This window comes from Triturus cristatus, chromosome 4_2 (assembly GCF_964204655.1).
Source record: "Triturus cristatus chromosome 4_2, aTriCri1.1, whole genome shotgun sequence".
Taxonomy (NCBI): Eukaryota; Metazoa; Chordata; class Amphibia; order Caudata; family Salamandridae; genus Triturus; species Triturus cristatus.
Genome location: NC_140586.1, coordinates 264,337,647 through 264,358,561, shown reverse-complemented (window position 1 = coordinate 264,358,561; position 20,915 = coordinate 264,337,647). Strand labels below are relative to the sequence as shown.

The window sequence follows — 20,915 nt, the reverse complement described above, 5'->3', positions numbered from 1 at the left end:
GTATAGTTGTATCTCGTACAGTAAGACATTTACCAATACTCCAAGTGGATGAACTAATTGTAAACTAATTAGGAAGAGGGTAAATGGAACACATATTCCTCTGATGAACCCTAAAAACTATTTCATGTGTTGGCCTGCAGGTTGCAATGAATGAACACGCCAAGCCCTGTAGGGAAAATCCAAAATTCAACACAAACTATTCTTACTATACTGGGCATGGCCTCCGATCATCTCTCATGGATCCTAAAGAAGAGTCATATGAGAAAACCACCATGGACATGTGGGGATGGTTTTACCAGGGGTATTCGCGGGTCTCAATCAAGGAGCATGGATGATAAATTATTCAAAAGTTTACAATTAGCAAAGTGAGGTCATACCTGAGCAGCACCAACAAAATAGTTAGAAAAGGAGCAAATAATTGGATGATTGTATGGTGTGTTTTCAGGGTGCATCTCCCTACACCATGAGTGATAGCAGACAAGAATGACTCTTATGAAAGCAGTATGCTGCATTTGCTTTGCCTTTCAGACTGCATGCTTCCAATGTTCTCGATTTAGAAAAAAAATAAAACAATTTGATGGGTTGCATGCTTAAATTCAACTCCTGCTGCTACAGCTAGACAACCTGCAACGTTTGATATCTGACCAATCACATGGCAGAAAAAGACTGATAAGAATGCAAAAAAGTGTATACTAGCTCATTATGTACAATTAAAGGCATAAAACACTTTACCCTCCAATTTGGGAGCTTTGGCTTTCAAACATTCCCGATTCTACAGGGATGTCTTCCTTTGGCAAGCTTTTAACAAACTCAGAATACTGCTGTCCTGGTTCATAGAGCTTGGCACTCTCGCACAGAGCCTGGAAGTTAACTGGAAGAGACACCACTTGGGCATGCTGCATCTGAAAGAGGTTAACTGTTGCCTGTGATTAAAGGAATATAAATGCGAGTAAGGAGGTGTTCAAAAGTTATCAGCAGCTTTTAGGTTATACTGTACGATTAAAGATAAACATTGAAAAATAAATGAACAATTAAAAAAAAAATCTTCTAAACAGATTCACTGCAGCAAGGTATTGAAAAACATGCTAATCAATAGTCAGTCAAAGATACTTTCTTGATTCAACTCTATTGAGCCAAAAAAGTTTGCACGGAATCCAAATCTATTACATAGTCATAAATAAAACTTCTTAAAAAGTGGATAAAATAGTACATTTAAAAATACAAATCCTTAAAAAAGAGCAGAGTGAACATCTAATATTTACTACGATTCCAGAGTACAGTTAAAATATAATTTAGTACAGCATGTATATCTATATTACATTAAGATTATAAATGAGCCAAGGCCGACACTTGAAACCTAGTCTCCAGTGCTAATAACGGGTGAAGAAATGTCCTTCTTGGAGTGAAAAATACAGTAAAGTGATGGTGCTTTGATATGTAAAGCCATCACAAGGGCGGGGAAGGGGGAATGAGGAGGATCAAGTGCCTTGAGTTGGGAAAGCTGCCTGAAAGTGTATTGTTTTGAGACAAAACCTGGTCAGCAAAAATGTTTGCCGCTCATTCAGGATTAGCTGCAAATAAAGTGCAGGCTGTGCTTGGGGCTCACGGTATAACTCCACCATCCCGGAGAAATGTGTTGCCAAATGGGACATCTGGGAATGCTGGTGAAATAGTGCTTTAATTCTAGTGGGTGAAACATTAGTAAGAGTGTCTGGATTAAAGAAATATTCCAGGGTGCCCATCCTTGCAAAGCTTGATTTGATAAATCTGACCAGGTTATCTCTAAGCAATTATCCAAATTCATGAAGTCTCTCAGTACTACTCTGAAAAAGTGGGCTTCTGGGTTATTCCAAATTCTTACCCAGAGCAGCAGGGGGTGTAATTCTATGTATTCGTCTAATAAGCCCAAACCGACTTCCCCATGACAAAAGGATACAGAGGTATTTTGGGGGCACTGCCAACAATCTTCTTATGAACTTATTTTCTATTACTTGCAGCGAATTACAATTAACATATCCCCAAACAGAACCGAAAACGACGACTGACTAACATTTACTATTAAAAACATAGAGCAGTTCTTTGATTGGCTTATGTCCTAGTCTTTTAGGAAATCTAAAAACAAAATCAATCAACCTCTGAAATTGCATTGCTCTAACATTCAATAAGAACGTCAAATTAAAATCCACATCAAAAGGCATGCCAAGGTATGAGAATTTTTTTCCCCCTAATTTCTTGTCCTCCCAGCAAAAATATCCTTGTTATAGCTTTTTTAAGGCACCATTTCATTAACAACGATTTAGGTCGATTAGTTTTGAGTCGTAAATCATTAATAAATAGATGAACGGCAACAAGCATGATTGAACGCCATTAGCTGTTCTCACTATGAGAACAGCATCGTCTTTGGAATGTCCTTCCCAACATTACAAGGATGTTCTCCCAGCTCATCAATGAAGAGTAGGAAAAGGAATGGTTCTAATACGCATCCGTGTATAATCCTAACACTGGATGGGAATTCTTCTGATGGGTCACTATTCCTACTATAACAGACTACTGCTGGTGTATACTCGAGAAGCCTACTGAGCAGTGTGATAATCGCTCCTTCAATCTAATCAATAGTAATCAATACAAATGTGTAAAATTCATTATATGCAATAACATTGGGCTCATAATTTTAGTTCGCTGGTCAAAACGTGCTTAAGAAGAAGAGTCTGGCAGCCAATAGCGATGGGTGTCTCACATGCCAGGAGGCCCCAGGGGTCATAGCGCTGGTGGTGCTCCGTGGCTCAGGCGACTGGGAAGCCTCGGACAACACTGGGATCTGGCTGGCCGACCCCACCTCTTTCTGCAGTGGCGACCGCTAGGCAAGGCACTCAGACTGGTTCTTGTGGCCCTGTCCACGAAGGCAATCCCGGGTGACTGGAGCGATACGCCGGGCCGGTGAGGAGGCCGGCACGCCCGAGAGGCGAGCAACACAGGGGGCTAGGGGCACTCTGTACTCATCTCGCCCCGTGCATTAGTGGCATTATTGGTGACCCCGGCATGGGGCCTTACTGATCAGCCGCAGCGGGTCGATGTCGGCTGATGGGTGGCCTCGGTCAGAGCATCCCCAGCCCCTTGCACGGATTCAAGGAGACTTGGACTCCACGCTTCCCCCCCCCCCCCCCCCATCCTTCACACAGCATACTGGTCTTCTCTGGGTAGGGAGCTCAGTTAGAAACGCCACCCTCGTCCGATTGGCCTCCCGCAGCCCCTTCCTTTAACCCTTCTTATCCCACTTCTCCTGAGGTTTTGTGGCCTGGGGGCCTGCAGCATGGTGCTGTCCTTGTAACTGCGCAGGGCAGACGCTGTTATTGGTCTGTATAGCTAGCCCTCAAGAGCCTCCCCCACTTTGAGGCACCTGAAATGTTTTTGACAGCCATCCTCCATATTAGGGGCTGATCTTTCTTTCTGTGTATTTTTGTATCCTTGTATGGTGCCCTTGACTTGTTCTTCCCTGACACTTATTTTCAATAAATAATTCCAACACAAAAAAATTGCTTATAAACAATATTTAATAGCTGCTACTGGCTTAATGAGTCCAGTGCTAGGATAGTTTAAATCTTTCCTCAGCAATGGGACTAAGTCTGTTGCGGTCATCTATTTCCACTTACCAAATATTACATTATCTGTAGTGCTCTACAAGGCTGGGTATGCTCAGCCATATTCATTCTTTATGTTCAACCACCAGGGGATCTTATACAGCAGTGCAGTTTCAATGCACTGTCGTGCTGACGGTACCCAGATATTGCTAAAATGTGATCAGTCATATGAACTGTATGGGACGACATTGTTTTACTAGCATTCATGGCTGGATGGCATTCAACTTCTTGAGACTGAACAGCAAGAAAATCGAGGTCTTCTTTCACAGAGGTGACCACATTCCCTGGTCCAGCAGGCTCTGGGGGATACCATGCATATTATGCCATGTCCAGTCACAAAAAACAAATGTCTTGGTGTCATTTTCGAGCAAGAGCTACCCTTTGACTCCCAGGTCCAGAAAGTCCAGTTTGCCTGCTTTTTATAGAAAAGAGAACAAATTTTGACATAACCCACTATGGTTTCATAATCCAGCACTAATCACATCTACATTATACGTGAAGTAGTTTTTTTAAATTCCCTAGAGACTTTCAAAATTATAATGTTGAACTTAAAAGACTGCATAAGTTTTCAATAGCACTCAAACAATCAGCCTCACGAAGAGAGAAAATGCCCTCATGAAAAGGACCTTAACACTCCCTCTTTAAAGGCAAGCCATAGAAATATTTTTAACAATAAGGACCTGATTCACAAACACTTTTTGTCACTCAACAGTAAGTGCTTTTTAAAGATAGCCTCACATACATATTTTTGGAGGCTAGCAGCACAAAACAGCAGTTTTTAAATAAAAAAGAAAAGAAAATTTAGTCAGATGGCATTCAATAAAAAATAAAAAAATTCTTTTAAAACAGACCTATAAAATGAGGGTTTTTTGAGACCCTGCCAATTGCTCTCGTTCATTTGTATAATTTAATAAACAGGTATAAACCTAAACCTAGTGAAGCCAAGCACTGGTCATAGGATCGACATTTTAACTGATCAGAAGAAATTTATAGTTAACCAAATGTCTACTTGTAGTTTTAATAAGATCAAATTTGACACAATCACAGATAAGTAGAGTAGCAGAAAATATATATATGTTTTCTTACCCTCTTCTAGTTTATAAATAACCAAGATAAAAAGAGCATTATACAACAAGCATGGGCAAAGCCAGTAGGTCTTGCTTATGCGACATAACAGGAGGAAGAGAGGAGACATGCAACTATGACGGGGAGGGTGAAAGATCCAACGACAAGGAACCAACCCGGAACAAGGAAGAAAAAAAATACCTCAATCCAAGCACCAGCAGCGAAGGACACAAATAAAATACTAATCTAATCAGCACTAGGTCCGTGTTCCACAGAAGAGGTAAACAAATGGTGAGAAAGAGAAAAAGGCATGAGCTGACCAGTCAGAAGCGAGTAAAAAGAGGAACTATGAAGCCAACCAATAGCAAGTAAGTGGAGGAATCTAAGCCCCTTTTAAATAAACAAAAGATCTCACAAGTGACAGCACATGCGCTGTCTGTCTCAGTCAAGACCTAAAAATATTGGCCAAGCAGGAAAATTGAAAACTGAGATATCAAGTGAATAAGGATTAGACGTTTATCCATAATCAGGGAACGGAGATTTGACTTCATTCGTCGTCACAGCTGTCACTCTTCAACATGAGTTGCAAAATAAGGGCAGCTCTGAAAAAGTCACTATCGATGCTTACGTGAGAAAAGCCCTTGGAAGACCTTATCTCAATTAATAAAAGTCAAACAGCAGAAACGTGTACAATAGCAAATAAGCATTGACAAAGCCAGTAAGTTTAGTGTTGGCTGCCAACCTTTTGGCTTTCTCAATGATTTGTTTTGACATTGTTTTCATAAAACTTTACTTTTAAGCTGCTGCCAGACCCTTGCAGATATAGAAATTAAACGTTGGCTAAAAGCAAAGGAATATGCTACTTACCAGTATGCATCTGTTCTGGGCATGTAGAGCTGCAGATCTACACACTTGTGCATAGATCGCCATCTGGTGTTGGGCCCGGATGTTTGCAGTTTGTTTTTCCTCTTGAAAAGTCTTTGGAAGTCACGCGGTCGGTGACTCCTCCTTTGGATCGTATTGCGCATGGGCTTCGGCTCCATCCTCAGATTGTTTTTCGCTAGCAGGGAAAGATGCCCATGTGTGTGCTATCTAAATAAGATAAACTGGGTCGGATACAGGTAGCCGGGGAGGCGGGTGGGCGTGTGTAGATCTGCAGCTCTACATGCCAAGAACAGATGCATACTGGTAAGTAGCATATTCCGTTCGAGGCATATGAGCTGCAGATTACACACTTGTGCATAGATTATATAGCAGTACCCACCGTTAGCGGCGACCACCCATATCTGTTGCAGTGTTTTAAAATGCTTTGAGTACAGCCTGGCCCACACTAGCTTGTTGCTTAGTTTGCACATCTACACAATAGTGTTTGGTGAAAGTGTGCGGTGTTGACCATGTTGCTGCTTTGCAGATATCATCTAATGGGATGTTCCCTAAGAATGCCATGGAAGCCCCTATTTTTCGTGTAGAATGGGCTTTCGGGGGAATGGATAGCGTTCGCTTTGCTTTATGGTAGCAGATTTGAATGCATTTTACAATCCACCTAGTTATCCCTGATTTTGAGATAGGGCTGCCTTTGTGCGGTGGAGAGAAAGAAACAAACAGTTGTTTGGTCTTACGGAAAGGTTGTGTTCTTTGAATGTAGTAGAGTAAGGCTCGTTTGACATCCAGTGTGTGAAGAGCCCTTTCTGCAACGGTCTGTGGTTGCGAGGAAAATACTGGTAGTTCTACTGTTTGGTTTAGGTGAAAGGGAGAAATGACTTTAGGGAGGAATTTTGGGTTGGTACGGAGAACAATCTTGTTGTGGTGCATTTGGAGAAAGGGTTCTTGAATGGTAAGTGCTTGTATCTCACTGACCGTTATAAGGGAAGTGATGGCTACAAGAAAAGCGGTTTTCCATGTTAGGAATTGTAGTTCGCATTTGTGCAGAGGTTCAAAGGGAGGCCCCATTAGCCTTGTGAGAACGATATTTAAGTTCCACACAGGTGAGGGTGGCACTCTGGGGGGAATTATTCTTTTAAGGCCTTCCATGAAGGCTTTGATGGCAGGCACTCTAAAGAGTGATAGAGGTTGCCTGTTTTGTAGGTAAGCTGCAATAGCTGCGAGGTGTAGTCGAATGGACGTGTAGGCTAGATTGCACCTTTGTAGGTGGAGTAAGTAGCCTATGATGTGTTCAATGGACACTTCCAGTGGATTGATAGTGTTGTTATGGCAATAAACAACAAAACGTTTCCACTTAGCGGCGTAGCACACTCTAGTGGTAGGTCTTCTAGCTTCTCTGATGACGTTCATACAGTCAGGGGGAAGATTTAGGTATCCAAATTCTAGGATTTCAGGAGCCAGATCGCAAGGTTGAGCTGCGCTGGGTCCGGGTGTTTGATCTCTCCATGGTTCTGGGTTAAGAGGTGCGGAGAGAGGTGTAGTTTTTGGTGCGGTACTACAGATAGTTCCAGCAGTGTGGTATACCACGGTTGTCTGGCCCACGTTGGAGCTACTAGGATTAGTGTGAGGGAGTGTTGTTGTAGTTTGCGCACCACTAGTGGAATGAGCGGGAGAGGCGGAAAAGCATACGGAAATCTGCCTGACCAGTTCATCCATATCGCATTTCCTTTAGACAATGGGTATGGGTATCTGGTGGCGAAGCTTGGGCATTTGGCGTTTGTGGGTGGCGAAGAGGTCCATCTGTGGATGCCCCCACATTTGAAAATACGGGTGAAGAACTTGCGGGTGAAGCTCCCACTCGTGGATCTGTTGTGTCTGCCTGCTGAGCAGATCTGCCACTGTGTTTTGGACTCCTGGGACATGCTGAGCTAGGAGAAAGATTTTCTGGGGTATTGCCCATCTCCATAAGCTCTGTGCTAGGTGAGAGAGCTGTGGAGAGTGTGTGCCGCCTTGTTTTTGAATATAATACATGGCTGTCATGTTGTCTGTTCGGATCAGGACTGCCTTGCCTGAAATTTGAGTTTGAAAAGATTTTAGGGCTAAGAAGATTGCTAGTAACTCCAGATGGTTGATATGGAGTAACTTTTGTTGAGGTGTCCACTTGCCCTGCGTGGTGAGATGTAGTAGATGAGCTCCCCAGCCGGAGAGCGATGCGTCCGTTGTCAGTACTATTTGAGGAACCGGGTCCAGGAACGGTCGACCTTTGGAAAGGTTTGTGGTGTTCCACCACTGCAGAGAGCAATGGGTGCGACCGTCTACCAACACCAGATCTGTTAATTGACCCTGGGCCTGGTTCCATTGGCGCGCTAAGCACTCTTGGAGAGGACGCATCTGAAATCTTGCGTGAGGTACTATGAAAATGCAAGAGGCCATCATCCCTATTAATTGCATAAACACTCGAGCTGGAAGGGAGTGTTGTGCTATGAATTTTGTGCTTAGAGCTTGAATGCTTGCAATCCTGGCAGGATTGGGGTAGGCTAGTGCTCTTGAGGTGTCTATGGTGGCACCGAGGTATTGTTTTATGTGGGATGGTTGGAGATGGGACTTCTTGTGGTTTACTGTGAAGCCCAGCTGGTGGAGAAGTTGAATGGTGGTAGACGTGTGTTGTACACACTGATTGTATGACCTGGCTTTTATGAGCCAGTCGTCTAAGTATGGGAAGACGTGGATGTGTTGTCTTCGCAAATGTGCTGCCACCACTGCTAGGCACTTGGTGAATACCCTTGGCGCTGTTGTGACTCCCAACGGGAGCACTTTGAATTGGAAGTGTTGTCCATCCACTACAAATCTGAGGTACTTCCGGTGAGCTTTGTGCACTGGAATGTGGAAATAAGCGTCTTTTAGGTCTAAGGTGGTCAAAAAGACGTTTTGGGAGAGGAGCGGAAGTACCTGCTGAAGTGTTACCATATGAAAATGGTCTGAGTGTATGTATGTGTTTAGGGGCCGGAGATCTAGGATGGGTCGCAGAGTCTCGTCCCTTTTTGGTATGAGAAAATATAGGGAGTAGACTCCCATGTTTTGTTGGTTGGTAGGAACGGGTTCTATTGCCTGATTCTGTAGGAGGGAGATTACCTCCTGCTTTAGGAGTATTAAATGTTCTTGTGACATTGGGCGCTGCCTGGGTGGAATGTTTGGGGGGGTAGATATTCGTTCTAGGCAGTAGCCTGACCAAATTATTTGTGTTACCCATTTGTCTGAGGTGATGGTAGGCCAGACAGGAAGGAAATGTTAGAGTCTGCCCCCGACCGGAGTGGAATGGTCTGGGGGGAGCGGGGGGGAAGTCATTGGGTAGGCGTTGTGGCAGAGCGGGCGTTATTTGTTTTGCCTCTGCCTTTATTATTGTTGCCCCTATAGCCGCCTCTTTGATAACCCCTTGTGAAGGTGGACTGAGTAGGGGATTTGTATAAAGTGGACGCGCGGTCTGAGGAGTAGCCTCTAGATGAAGTTCGAAAGGAAGAGCGGCGAAAGGAGCGTCTAGGAGGGTGTGACTGTAAGGCTCCCATGGATTTCGCCGTATCCTTCTTCATTTTTTCTAGGGCCTCATTCACTTTTGGGCCAAATAGATGTTCCTGGTCAAAGGGATGGTTAAGGATGGAGGCTTGTACCTCCCGTTTAAACCCTGATATTCTTAGCCAAGCATGGCGACGGAGGAGGACGCTGGTATTGATGGCCCTGGAAGCTGTGTCTGCTGCATCTAGGGCACAGCGTATAGAGGTGTTAGTAATAGCCTTACCCTCTTGAATTAGTTTGTCGGCCCTAGCTTTATATTTTTCAGGGAGGTGGTGCATTATGCTTTATAACTCGTCATAATGTGCCCTGTCATTTCTGGCCAATAGCGCTTGAGTATTGGCGATACGCCACATATTGGCTGCTTGTGACGCAGTGCGCTTTCCTGATGCGTCCAGTAGCTTTGACTCTTTGTCAGGTGGTGGTGCTTCGCCGGACGCCTGGGAATTTGCCCTTTTACGTGCAGTGGATACCACTAGAGAATCTAGTGGTGCTGGCCATCTGATGTAGGAGGGATCTGTGGGGGCAGCTTTGTATTTTTTTTCGATGCGCGGGTTAATGACCCTGGCCCTAACTGGGTCCTTAAAAACTTCTGGCGCATGCTTTACCACTCCTTTAAGCATAGGTAATATGGAGGTACACCTATGTGTGGTGTTGAATGTGTCGAGGAGGAAATCTTCCTCCACGGGGTCGGTATGCAAGTCTACCCCGTGATAGTGTGCCGCCCTTTGCAGTAGATGGTGGAACCCCAATGAGTCTTCTGGTGGAGATGGTCTGGAGGGGTAAAGATCATCTTGTGGGACGTTGGGGATATCAGGGATATTGTAATCGTCCCATGGGTCTGGGGATCCTGTAGGGGTGGGGTCCCCTGTGGGTAGGTCCTGGGGGGACATCCCCCTATGTCATCATATGGGTCCCCATGATCATCATCGTGTGGAGAAGGGGTGGGAGAACGATGAGGTTGGGGTGGAGAAGGCGGAGGGGGTGGAGGTGGGGAAGGTGGAGGAGGTGGAAGAGGTGGGGAAGGTATTCTGAACGGAGAGGTAGCAGAGTCCTTCCTCTTTGGAGGCGGAGGTTGATCAGTACTCACGACCCTCTGCGCCGGGGTGATGTCCTCCACATCTGGGTCGTCTGCTTCGGAAACGCTGACAAGGCCCTCGTCGGTGTAACGCTCTGGAGCATCGATGCCTTCTCCGAAGATGTCGTCCGGTATCGTCAAGGAGTGCGCCATAGTTCTTCTGGCTCTTCGGTCCCGAATAGTCTTTTTGGACCGGAAGGACTTACACGCCGGACAGTCTCGAGCCTCGTGTTCAGGGGAGAGGCAGAGATTGCATACCTCGTGGAGATCGGTGTGGGGAAATTTGGACCCACATCGAGGGTACTTTTTAAATGGAGTCCATTCCATTAGCGAGGACCGAAGCTTGGAGAGGCCCGAAGGCCGCCGTCGACGACTGGAACCGAAGGTCTGTGCCGATGAGAAGGCGCGTCGAGTAGGGGAGATCGCGATCTAAACAATACCGCGGTTTTGGGGTGAGGATTGTACGTCGATCGTCGAACTGGAAGCTGTTCGGAACCGGAGCGCGAAGATTACATTCGAGCCCGATGGCGGAAAAAAACAATCTGAGGATGGAGCCGAAGCCCATGCGCAATACGATCCCGACCTCGTGACTTCCAAAGTTCCTTAAAGTGCTCCAGCGCGCTATCTGCTTTGTTGCCAAAAAGGCAACGGCCATCAAAGGGCATGTCCATGAGAGTCCTCTGGCCATCCCCTGAAAAGTTCGTGGACCTCAGCCAGGCGTGATGACGAATCGCCACCGTCGTAGCAATCGCTCTACCCAGCGAGTCCGTGGTGTCAAGTCCACATCTGATGGAATACCGTGCTGCATCACGCCCCTCAGCAAGAGCCTGGGTGAGCCGTGTCCTGGCCTCCTCTGGACACTGGGGCGGCACGTCCGCCACCGTATCCCACAGAGTGTGTGTGTGTAACGGTCCAAAAGGCACGCGGTATTAATGGACCGCAACCCCAGACTGAGGGAGGAAAACAGTTTCTTGCCAAACTGTTCCATCCTTTTGGATTCTCGGTGCGGACGGGAAGGCGGTTTGGGACGTGGAGGCCTGGATAACCAGACTCTTAGAGGTTGGGATGTACGGACAGAAAGCTGGGGTCGCCTGGAGCTGGGCGGTGGCGCGGGGCCACGTTCCGATTCACAGGAGAGACTGTGGAGGGCTTGGACCATGTGCCTATCAGAACGTCGGTGAGGGCCTCATTAAACTGCAGCAGAGGCTCCGAAGAGCTTACTGGCGGTTGAAGCACCTCCGTGAGGAGGTTAGTCCTCACGGCCGCTGCAGGGAGCTCCAGGTGAAAGGCCTGGGCCGCCCTGCGCAGCACCACAGCATAAGTAGCACCCTCCTCTGTAGCCACGGCAGGAGGAGAGACAAAACCAGTGTAAGGCGAAGTGTCTAGACCACTGGCGTCCCCCAGCTCATCTGCCCAGTCCTGACTTAACTGGCACTGCTGTGCCAGAGTGTCCTTAGAACCCTCCCAGTCCTCCCCTTCATCCGTCTCCTGGTAAACAGGCAGAAATGACGGAGCCGGGTCATAGGTGAAGGGCTCATCCATCGACGCCGGAGACAGCGTTGAGCGGCGCCGCTCCGACGGCGGACCCGGACTGAAACTAGGGACGGTGGCATCCAAGGACGGCGCCGGGAGCGACACCATGGGGGTCGGCGCCAGCGGAGGAGTCGTGAGGTCAACTGGCGTCGACCGGGATTCAGGCCTGGATCCCACGGGGACCTGCGGCGTCGGAACCGAAGTAGACGATGGCACCGGCAGGCCTAGACGGCGGAAAGAGACTCGTCATGGCCACGATGAAGTCTCAAATCTCGCCCGGAGTCGCATGAAGCCCAGGGACCGGAGGGTGTGGGTTCGGATGCGACTCCTACGGCTCCGGCGGACCCACGCGGGTGGTGCCACCCGAACCCTCAGCCGAGTCGCGTGACCGGCGAGGGGAGTCAGAAGAGCGATGTTGCTTCTTCGACTTCATTTTGCCATGCCTCGACCTACCAGAGTGCGAGAACTTGGACCCCGACGAGCGGTGATGACTGCGACCGGTCCCTCGACTTCCTCCTCGACCGGGACCTCGAGCGGCGCGGAGCCGACTGCCGGATCTTGAGGAGCTTGCGGGACCGCTCCCACCTAGCTTTTGACGTCAAGGCCCGCCAGTCGGGGCACGACTTGTCATCGTGGTCAGCCCCAAGACAGTAGAGACACTGATGGTGGGGGTCGGTAACCGACATCAGTCGGTGACAGACGTCACACGGCTTGAACCCAGGCATCCCTACCGGCACCAGGAGTCGAAGTCGACTCGAAAAAGATAGACAAAAATGTCCAAAAAGTTAGTCAAAAAAGGACTAAGGGTACGCTCTTCCCGGATCTGCGCTTGCTGGCGCGGAAAAAAGAAGAACTGACGTCAGTGCGTGAGGGCGGCGTGTAAGTACTACGACAACGCCATCCCGGCGAACACGACGCGGACGACGGACGCTGAGCCGCTGACGACGCCTACCGACGCGCAGGGGTACTGCTGACGAAAAATCTTTCCGGATCCAGTCTGACGCCTGGGGATATTCGAAGGTAAGGAATCTAACTAACGTGTTTCTTTCAGATATTATGGTTAAGGGGTGGATTTAAGTCTGTAGAAGAAAACACCCATATTTTGAGTCACCCAAAGGTCAGATAGTTCTGAGATGAGCTTATATGGAGAGGGTGGTCCCTACACTGGTCGCCTGGAAGGACATATGTTTTATCTTCTCCCAATTTATGCAGCATGCACAGGGTGAGACCAGAGACTAAGCATGAGTCTAGCAAATAGGATACTGCCCAGGGTGCCATATGACTATGTAGGAAGCAAGTTCACAGCTCTGCAATGAGTAAATAGCTAGATATCCTGTATAAAGGTGCCCTGTATGCCCCTGTATACAGTTTATATAGGGCTTGGTGAAAGCGAAGACCTATATATCTCAATAATAATATGTAGCGACAGGTCATAACCTGTGTGCGATCCATAGAGGGTATGGTCACAGTGTACCTCACTATACCCTATAAAAAAATGTCTCAATAAGGGTACTTGTGCTGTCATTATGTGATATCAACCCATACCGCAATATCTGATGGCATATGGCATAGTCTGCGGTCATGTGCAGTACATTTTGGCAAGAGGTGAATGCTTTATAATGTAGACTTTGGAGTATAACCATAATTTAAGTTTTTCATTTAAATAGGTAGCTTGCATCAGTCCAATAACCACCCTCACATCACCTGTTTTCTAAGATTCACACTGCACTCCTTTTGATCAATATTTAATGTCTATAAATTTAGATTTGCTCAATTGTTTTACACTTTGGAGTGCAAATACTAAGAAAAAAATATCTTACAGCTTTAAGAGTTAGATCACACTGATAAATCAGTTCCCGGAGCTGTGTTAAAACATCACTTTTGATGTTCTCCATATCGTTCCTCTTTTCTTCAACCTCTGTGACAAGGGTTTTATAATTTTCATTGGCCTCTTCAGCCTGCAAAAAAAGCAAACAAAATAACATTTTTGTTCATAGTAGAATTACACAGTGTCTGGAAATGCTATACATTTGTTTTGTTCCAAGCGATTATCTGAAACAGATACACAAAATGCTAGGGTACACAAATCTTTTGTACACAAGTCCTAATAAGCAGATGTTGAAGTGAGAAGATACAAATTGTATCTTCTACAATGAAAAAGCAAGGTGTACAAGTGAAAAACAAAAAAACAGACAGCCTTTGAATTAGCATCACACGTCAGAGAGGATGTGCTGACTTCACTCAGATATAACAATTTATTCACCAGTGATTTGCCAACTCCTATAAACCCACTCCTTAGCACTGTTGCAAAAAGAAGGGACGAGAGTTAGTTTGCACAGCATAAAGTTTTCAATTTGGACAGTCAGACTCTAAACACACCAAACAACGCTCTATGATGGGAGGATGGGATAATGATAGGAGACATAGTTATTCTAGGATTAAGAGTACTTACAGTAATTAACTTGCACGTGATCCAATGTTCGAACCCCACTGCCTCACAACCTAACATTTCAAAGCATTCATCCGAAGAAGAGACAGCAAAGCAAATTCTGCAGTGGCTTTGCTAAAATGTTCTCATCAGGACTGGACAAAACTAAGTCAGACCTAAAAAATATCTAGCACACTGTGTACAAAAAGCAAGAGACAACCCATAAGGTTGCTTTGCAGAAGGCTGCTGAAAAAATACCAACACTTCCTTGAGCCTGAACACAGTTCGACAAAAGAAGCACTACAAGAATTTAGAAGACAACGGCCTGTACAATAAGAGCTTTGGACTTCCTTTCCCTGGGGTTAGGACTATAGGACAACTATATGCAACAGAGACAGTTGAATGATGTGTAGGACGTATTAAGATCCATACAGAAATTGAGAGCCCAGCCCTCATTTAAGTTTTGAGGGATGCCTTAGTTTGCAAAAAAAGGGCACAAATGAATGGAGCAGCTGTGCCTTACTCACTGGAGCAATCCAATGCAGTGGATGGGTCAGGGGAGACAAATGGTAGAGTCACATTTAGAGGCAAATGCCAGAATTTTGTTGACAAGTCGAAGAATAGGGGATTCGCATATCAACGTATCTCCAATGGATGGCCCACTTTGTAACATGTTATACAGATAAAGGTATGTGTTTACCTCCAAAAATGACTATACCACTCAGACTTTATAAAGACACAAATACCTGAGCTCATCAAACAAGCATTGGCAAAGCAGAGCGCTATTGGCTTTGCAAATTGCTTTCAGCCATGTTGTACAGCAGTGCGGCTGCTGTGAAGCAGGGCTAAAAGTTAGAAAAAAGAGCTATGACATGGTCCTGTGGTGGCATGCATACTAGGTACTGTAGTCTTGGTTTGCACCCAATAGCAATTATTTGAGGGATGAAAGCAAGGATTGAGTGAGCTGGTCACCTTATAGAACATCTGAGATTTGCCACAGCACACATGTGCACACATAGGAGGCAGGAGAGAAAGTGAGGGGAGTCATCACAAACAAAGCACTAAAAGTAGGGGTTCAAAGAGTAATATAGACTACATATTGCATGTCTGCCCTCTGAAAACTATATAATTTATCACACTAATAACTTCTGAGCGTCATATGGTCATTCCAATTGACTAAATATGATTGCAATTACAACCCCACTGCACAGACCACATCTCCGTGCAAATATACCGTAAACATTCAAATGTGATCTAAATAGGATTCAACAGTGAGTCTTGAGAATGCCCTAGACTGGCAAGCCAGTACAAAAAGAAATGCACAGTGCAGGGCTTTGTCAAGAATGAAACACACAGACACACACCTACCTACCTAGGGGCAACACGGCACATGCAGCCGGGCCCACGGATCCCCTGGGCCAAAATCGGCCCGGAGAGGGCAGCTGCATACCCCCCTTCCCTTTTGCAAATACAGGTGGGTCCTGGGGAATAGGGTCCCTGGGACCAAAATCTGCCCGGGAAAGTGGAACACATGCAGTCTTCCTCTTTACAATGCGGTTGGGCCCCAAGGAAGGGGTTCCCGGGCCGAAATCAGAGCAGGGAAGGGGGCCATGCACCCCCCTTACATGGTGGCCAGGCCCCAGGGGATGGAGTCTCTGGGGCCGAAATCTTTCCAGGGAGAACCACATGACCCCCCTCCCTCGCCCAAAACAAACATCTGTTCCCCCTGGGATCTGGCTCTCCTAGGGGCTTAAAAATAAACAAGCTCCTGAGACCGTGCTTTTCATGTATGTTTTAGCTGCGGATTGACTGCAAATTTGCAGCAAAATTTAAAAAACACATTTGGGCCCCGGGCAAGGACCCCACCACCATGCCTAGGGAGTCAGGGTATTCCTACCCTGCCCACTTATGCCTTTTTTTCGGAGTCCTAAGATGGCTGGTGGCAGAGGTGGTGGCAGCCAATAAGATCATAGTTTGAAATCTCTTGGTATCTGCAGAGTCTCCGTGTCCGTAGATATACAAGGTTTTTGAACATTAACTGCTCAAAACCTACTGAACTGACTTACACCAAAACACAACAAGCATTTGCAATGCAATAGGTCTCGCAGTTACACGAGTTTAAGCTATTGGCATTGTAAAGGACAATGCCTTTTATTTATGTTTTTAAAACGAAAACAAAAATAAAAGGCATTGTTATTTGCAATATCAATAGCTCAAACTCGCGTAAATGTGAGATCTATTGCATTGCAAATGCTTGTTCTGGACTGCAGTGACAGCGGGCACAACGATGTGCGCATACTCACACTGCTCACTTCTCTCTAGTGGAGAAGTTACGGCATGACGTCATGCCAGGTGAGCGTTGTAGGGGAAGATACATTTTCTTTCTTGATTTCCCTTCTCTTTTTGAAACCCAGGAGCAGCAATAATGCCGTGGTGTCACCAGGGCTGTAAGTGGAAACTTTTCAATATTATATACAAGCCATAGTTGCTGCTTATTCATATTATGCAACTAACAACCATTGACAAAGCCAATAGTTCAGACTGGTTGTAGATATGATGTTACTTGTTGTATCATATATCTGAACGAAATAACAAACAGCAAAATGCAAGACGGGCGGCACACTATGCTAAGCACAGATTTTTAGCTCAAGTGTTTTAAGCCACACCCCTTTGAGAGACCCTCCAGTTTTTTCATCCCACTTAAAGCCCTGCTGGTACCAGAGGTCCGCACATGCATCTTTCTTCAGTCTTGTGTACATGTACACACATACACGTGCCATTGTCTTGTGCTCTTTCACAAGGTCTGTTCACGTGTTTCTGTGGCCAAACACGTGTCCTTGAAGCCTTGTGTGCACCTCTCTGTGGAGTCTTTCAAACGTGCATGTCCTACAAACGTACCACATGTCCGTAAGCATAACGCTCATTTCTATGCGTTTGCACGTATGATTGAATAGCATGTAAATAGTCAAACACTTCCTACTCGAAAGCCCCTACTTAGGCTGTGAAAACAAAGCAGTCGGGCCCCGTCTTTAACTGTCTCCTGCTCTCCTGGAAGGGACCCCCGGAACTCCTCTCCTGGCTTACACCCAGACACTAACTCGCTGTAAACATGCATGAAAACACAGGTGCACAAAGGGCAGAGAGAAGGAACATAAAAGGTGCCAACAAACACTCCTTACTTAAGTCGCGCGCACTGTGAAAAGCACCCATCCCTCCCATTGGTCTCTGAACAGAAGTGCGAAACGGTTCAGTGTGCAGACATTGTTTTTTGGGTCCATTAAAAAGTTAGCCATGCAGCGAGTGAGTATGCGCGTGAAACCTAAGACCCCCGGCCTTTGTGTGCTTCAGACTGCTTTTTTTTGGTTCCTGCGTGTAGCTGAGAGACTTAACTTTCCGAACCTGTTCATGAGAGACTAGCATTTTTTCAAATAATTTACACACGCTGAGAGGGTTTGGAAAACGTTAAATGTATTTCTTACAATCCCTAAATAGCTTAAAAAAACAAACAAGCCCGCGAGTGGTGCGCATGAGATGCGAGAGCTGCTGGTGTGCACGAGCGGTTGCGAGCAGCTGCGTATGTTTCCAATTATCGCGCCCGTGTCTGGGCACAATAATTGAAAACATATGCTGCTTACTGCGCGTAACAGACACCAATAGGCCATGGGCAGAGCAATGCGCCCGCCTTTGGCCATCTGCGTGCTGTCTTGGATAAAAAGACGCACGCAAAGGCCAATCGCGTGGCCCAAAAGGAAAAGCACACGCACGAGCGTGTGCGATTCCTAGGGTCGTTTTCAAACCCCCTACAAGAGGTCTCGTGCTGCGCACTGCAACGCTAGGCGCGAGACCTAAAAAAAGCACTGCTTGGACAATAATTTATTTTGAGGTGTTGATTATGTATCTGTAGACTAGGATAGCAGTTCCAGTTCTCAGTTAAAGGAATATTGGAAAGTTGACTAATGAGGAGGTGGATGTCTTTGCGTATGTTTGTCAAGTGAATTGTTCTATTTTACCCATTTAAGGATGCATTGTCTGATCACTGTGACTAAAGTACTACATCTAATTAGAATCTCATTTGGCCCCTATTACAAGTCTGTTTTCACAGTGCCCTAGTGCATACACTTTTTTGCGCTGGGGTTACAATTATAAGATTGCTGGATTTTACTGAGCCCCCTGAGCTAAACATTAGTAGATTTTACCTGCTGAAATTTAACATGTGCAAAATACCCAGAAAATAATGGGTCAAATGGAGTTCAGGACTGAATTAAAAAAAGGCTATAATGATAACACCTGTCAAATTCTTATCCCAGTGTATCGGATTTTAACATGGGGGATTATGATTGTATTCCCCACCTCCCCCCAACAGAGCTATTCATGTTGATGCACCTGATAGTTCATATTTCCTACCTAACAAAAATCACCCTGGAGTACTCCATAGCATTGTGTGATGGAGGACCATATAGTTTTACAGCACTTTAACATGTAACAATTTACTCCAGGTTACAAAGGGGGAGAGTTCAACATGTGTGGGCAGGGCAACACATTTATTATGGTGAGGTCTCTGTTCCAATGCAGAGGACATCAAACCCTTTGAGGGATTGAAATAGCAATGTGGGCAACACAATTGGAAACAGTTTAATTTTTGCTAGGTGCGCCACTGGCTACTTCAACTCTCCTTGATAAAGGGACTTTAAGGGGTTCCATGGGTTTTGATAAGTGGATGCTTAAGTGCGACCATATTAAACACGTAATCTCCAATATCTACAAACTACTTCTCTTCTTGAGTCAGGCAGTGGTTACATCACCAGGCCAGAAACGGTGGAGGAAAGACCATGGTAGGGAACTTTCGGACAATGTCTGGTGTAGAATCGATTATAAGATACATAAAGCATCCATAATGCTAGAGGGAGGTAGAGAAACACTATGGCCCTCATTGCAAGTGACCCAGAAAATGGGCTGGATTTCCCCCACCCCTGGAGTTACTAATACTGGGGTAAGCAGTAACTCCAGGGATGGGGAAAATTTAACCAATTAGGAGTTGGACCCTAAGGGTCCCCTAAGAAAGGATGAGCTTCTGGTAGAATTGGTAATTCTGTCTGATCACTCTTATAAGTCCTCATTATTCCCCAGACTTTTCAAAGAAGAGTTCAATTGTTTTCAGTAGCCAAAACCTCTGTATGAAAGTAAAAGATGTTTAATTCTCATGTGGCTGGTAACTACTGTTGCCAGCTGCATGGTAATTAAGAGGCCATGTGTAATATGGGCCTAGGTAAATGTATGATGTACTGGTAACAGACCGAAGCAAAGATTTATGATTGGGATGCTGATACACCCCAGGGATGTTGGAGGAGGTGTAGAGTGAAATGCATTCTGGTAAATTCTCTGCCGTCTAAAACGCGGTCCTGGGTGCCACGGATGCAGAGTATATTATCAGAATTCCATGAGTCCATGGGGTGATGTTACTTGGGCTCACGTATCCCCAACAGAGACCTGTGTGTTCTAAGGCCTTTGTTATCCGTGGTCCGGAAAATGACCTCGATTTTACACACTCTTGGGGAATCAAAGGTATTTGTAACGGGCAATTAAAAGTGCCACCAGAGAGCCCACTTAGATATTAGTAATTACCAGGAGAATGAGTCCGAGTGTAGCATTCCATGCAATACTTTCTTTATGAGTAAAAGAAAGGGTACCTACTTGGCATGATTGAATACTTAGGGCATGGGATTTCCTCATCGTGGAGAAAATCAGTGTCTCGTTGGAATATAAGGTCATGTTTTTTAAATGGTTTGGCTCCATTTCTGGCATACTTAGCAACTGACCTCAGGGAGCTGACGTCCGAAATAATTGAAAGGACCAGGCATAATTCCACGTGCAACATCTTGGATAATGATGTGGAAGAAACTCATCAAATTTGAATTGGAGTTGCTTTCTATATTCATGATGTCACCTGATACAATGGTGCTGTAAGGCCTGACCCTGAGGTCTAGACCCCCCCACCCTCCCCCCCTCCCCCCAACCCTTTGCCTTACATCAAGCTTTCTCTGTAATTTAAGGGATTGGTCTATCGGACGTGGGGGAAGGAACAGGTGAAGGACGAAGGTTGTTGATGATCAGAAATTAGCTCCTCCTTCCTCATCAGTCAGTGAATGTAGACCACAGTATGTGTTAAAATTCTACAAACTAATTAAAAGTGTGTTACCACAGTAACCTCAATCCACATTGCAATAAAGACCTTCTATTGAAGAAATGGGTGCAAAATAGTTCTCATTCTGCATATATTGGTAATTTACTAGACAAAATACCAAGCCTCACTCTTTTTCCTTTACACTGCATCCCACAAATTGCCTGCTCTCGTGTGCCATGAAATAGAGAAAACAGGAGTGCCACTGTTTGTATATCCGTCTTTTCTGTGTGTGCCATCATGCACAGCAACAACATAATGCATGTTACATATCAGGAACATGGACTTATGTCTCCTTTGGTTCACCCGAGTCCTGGCAAAGTGATTCCATTTATTGAAACTAAGCTCTTTCTTATTTGACTCTCATATAATCCCATGGCGAACCCCTCAAGGGTTAGCCCCAGTATCATTAGCTTTCAACCTCACTTAATATTTGTAATATTGCCTTCTGCAGTATTAAATCAGTTATCAGCCTCAGTCTGAAGAAATGCAGAGTAAGTCCTGCTTGGATTTAAATATGTGACGTGTGTGTGGTGTGGTGGGTGT

General features: G+C 45.7%; 1 protein-coding gene across 4 annotated transcripts in view; it reads right to left on the bottom strand.

Moving 5' to 3' along the window:
• The window catches only part of ARHGAP29 (Rho GTPase activating protein 29), a 323,518-nt gene that overhangs the window by 94,819 nt on the left and 207,784 nt on the right, over window positions 1-20,915 (bottom strand). For all 4 annotated transcript variants that reach the window (XM_085601475.1, XM_085601476.1, XM_085601477.1 and 1 more), the window contains 2 exons: window positions 13,584-13,721; window positions 733-923 (listed from right to left, as the gene is read on the bottom strand). In XM_085601475.1, the coding sequence (XP_085457601.1) occupies window positions 733-923; window positions 13,584-13,721 (329 nt within the window). The remainder of the gene's footprint in view (window positions 1-732; window positions 924-13,583; window positions 13,722-20,915) is intronic.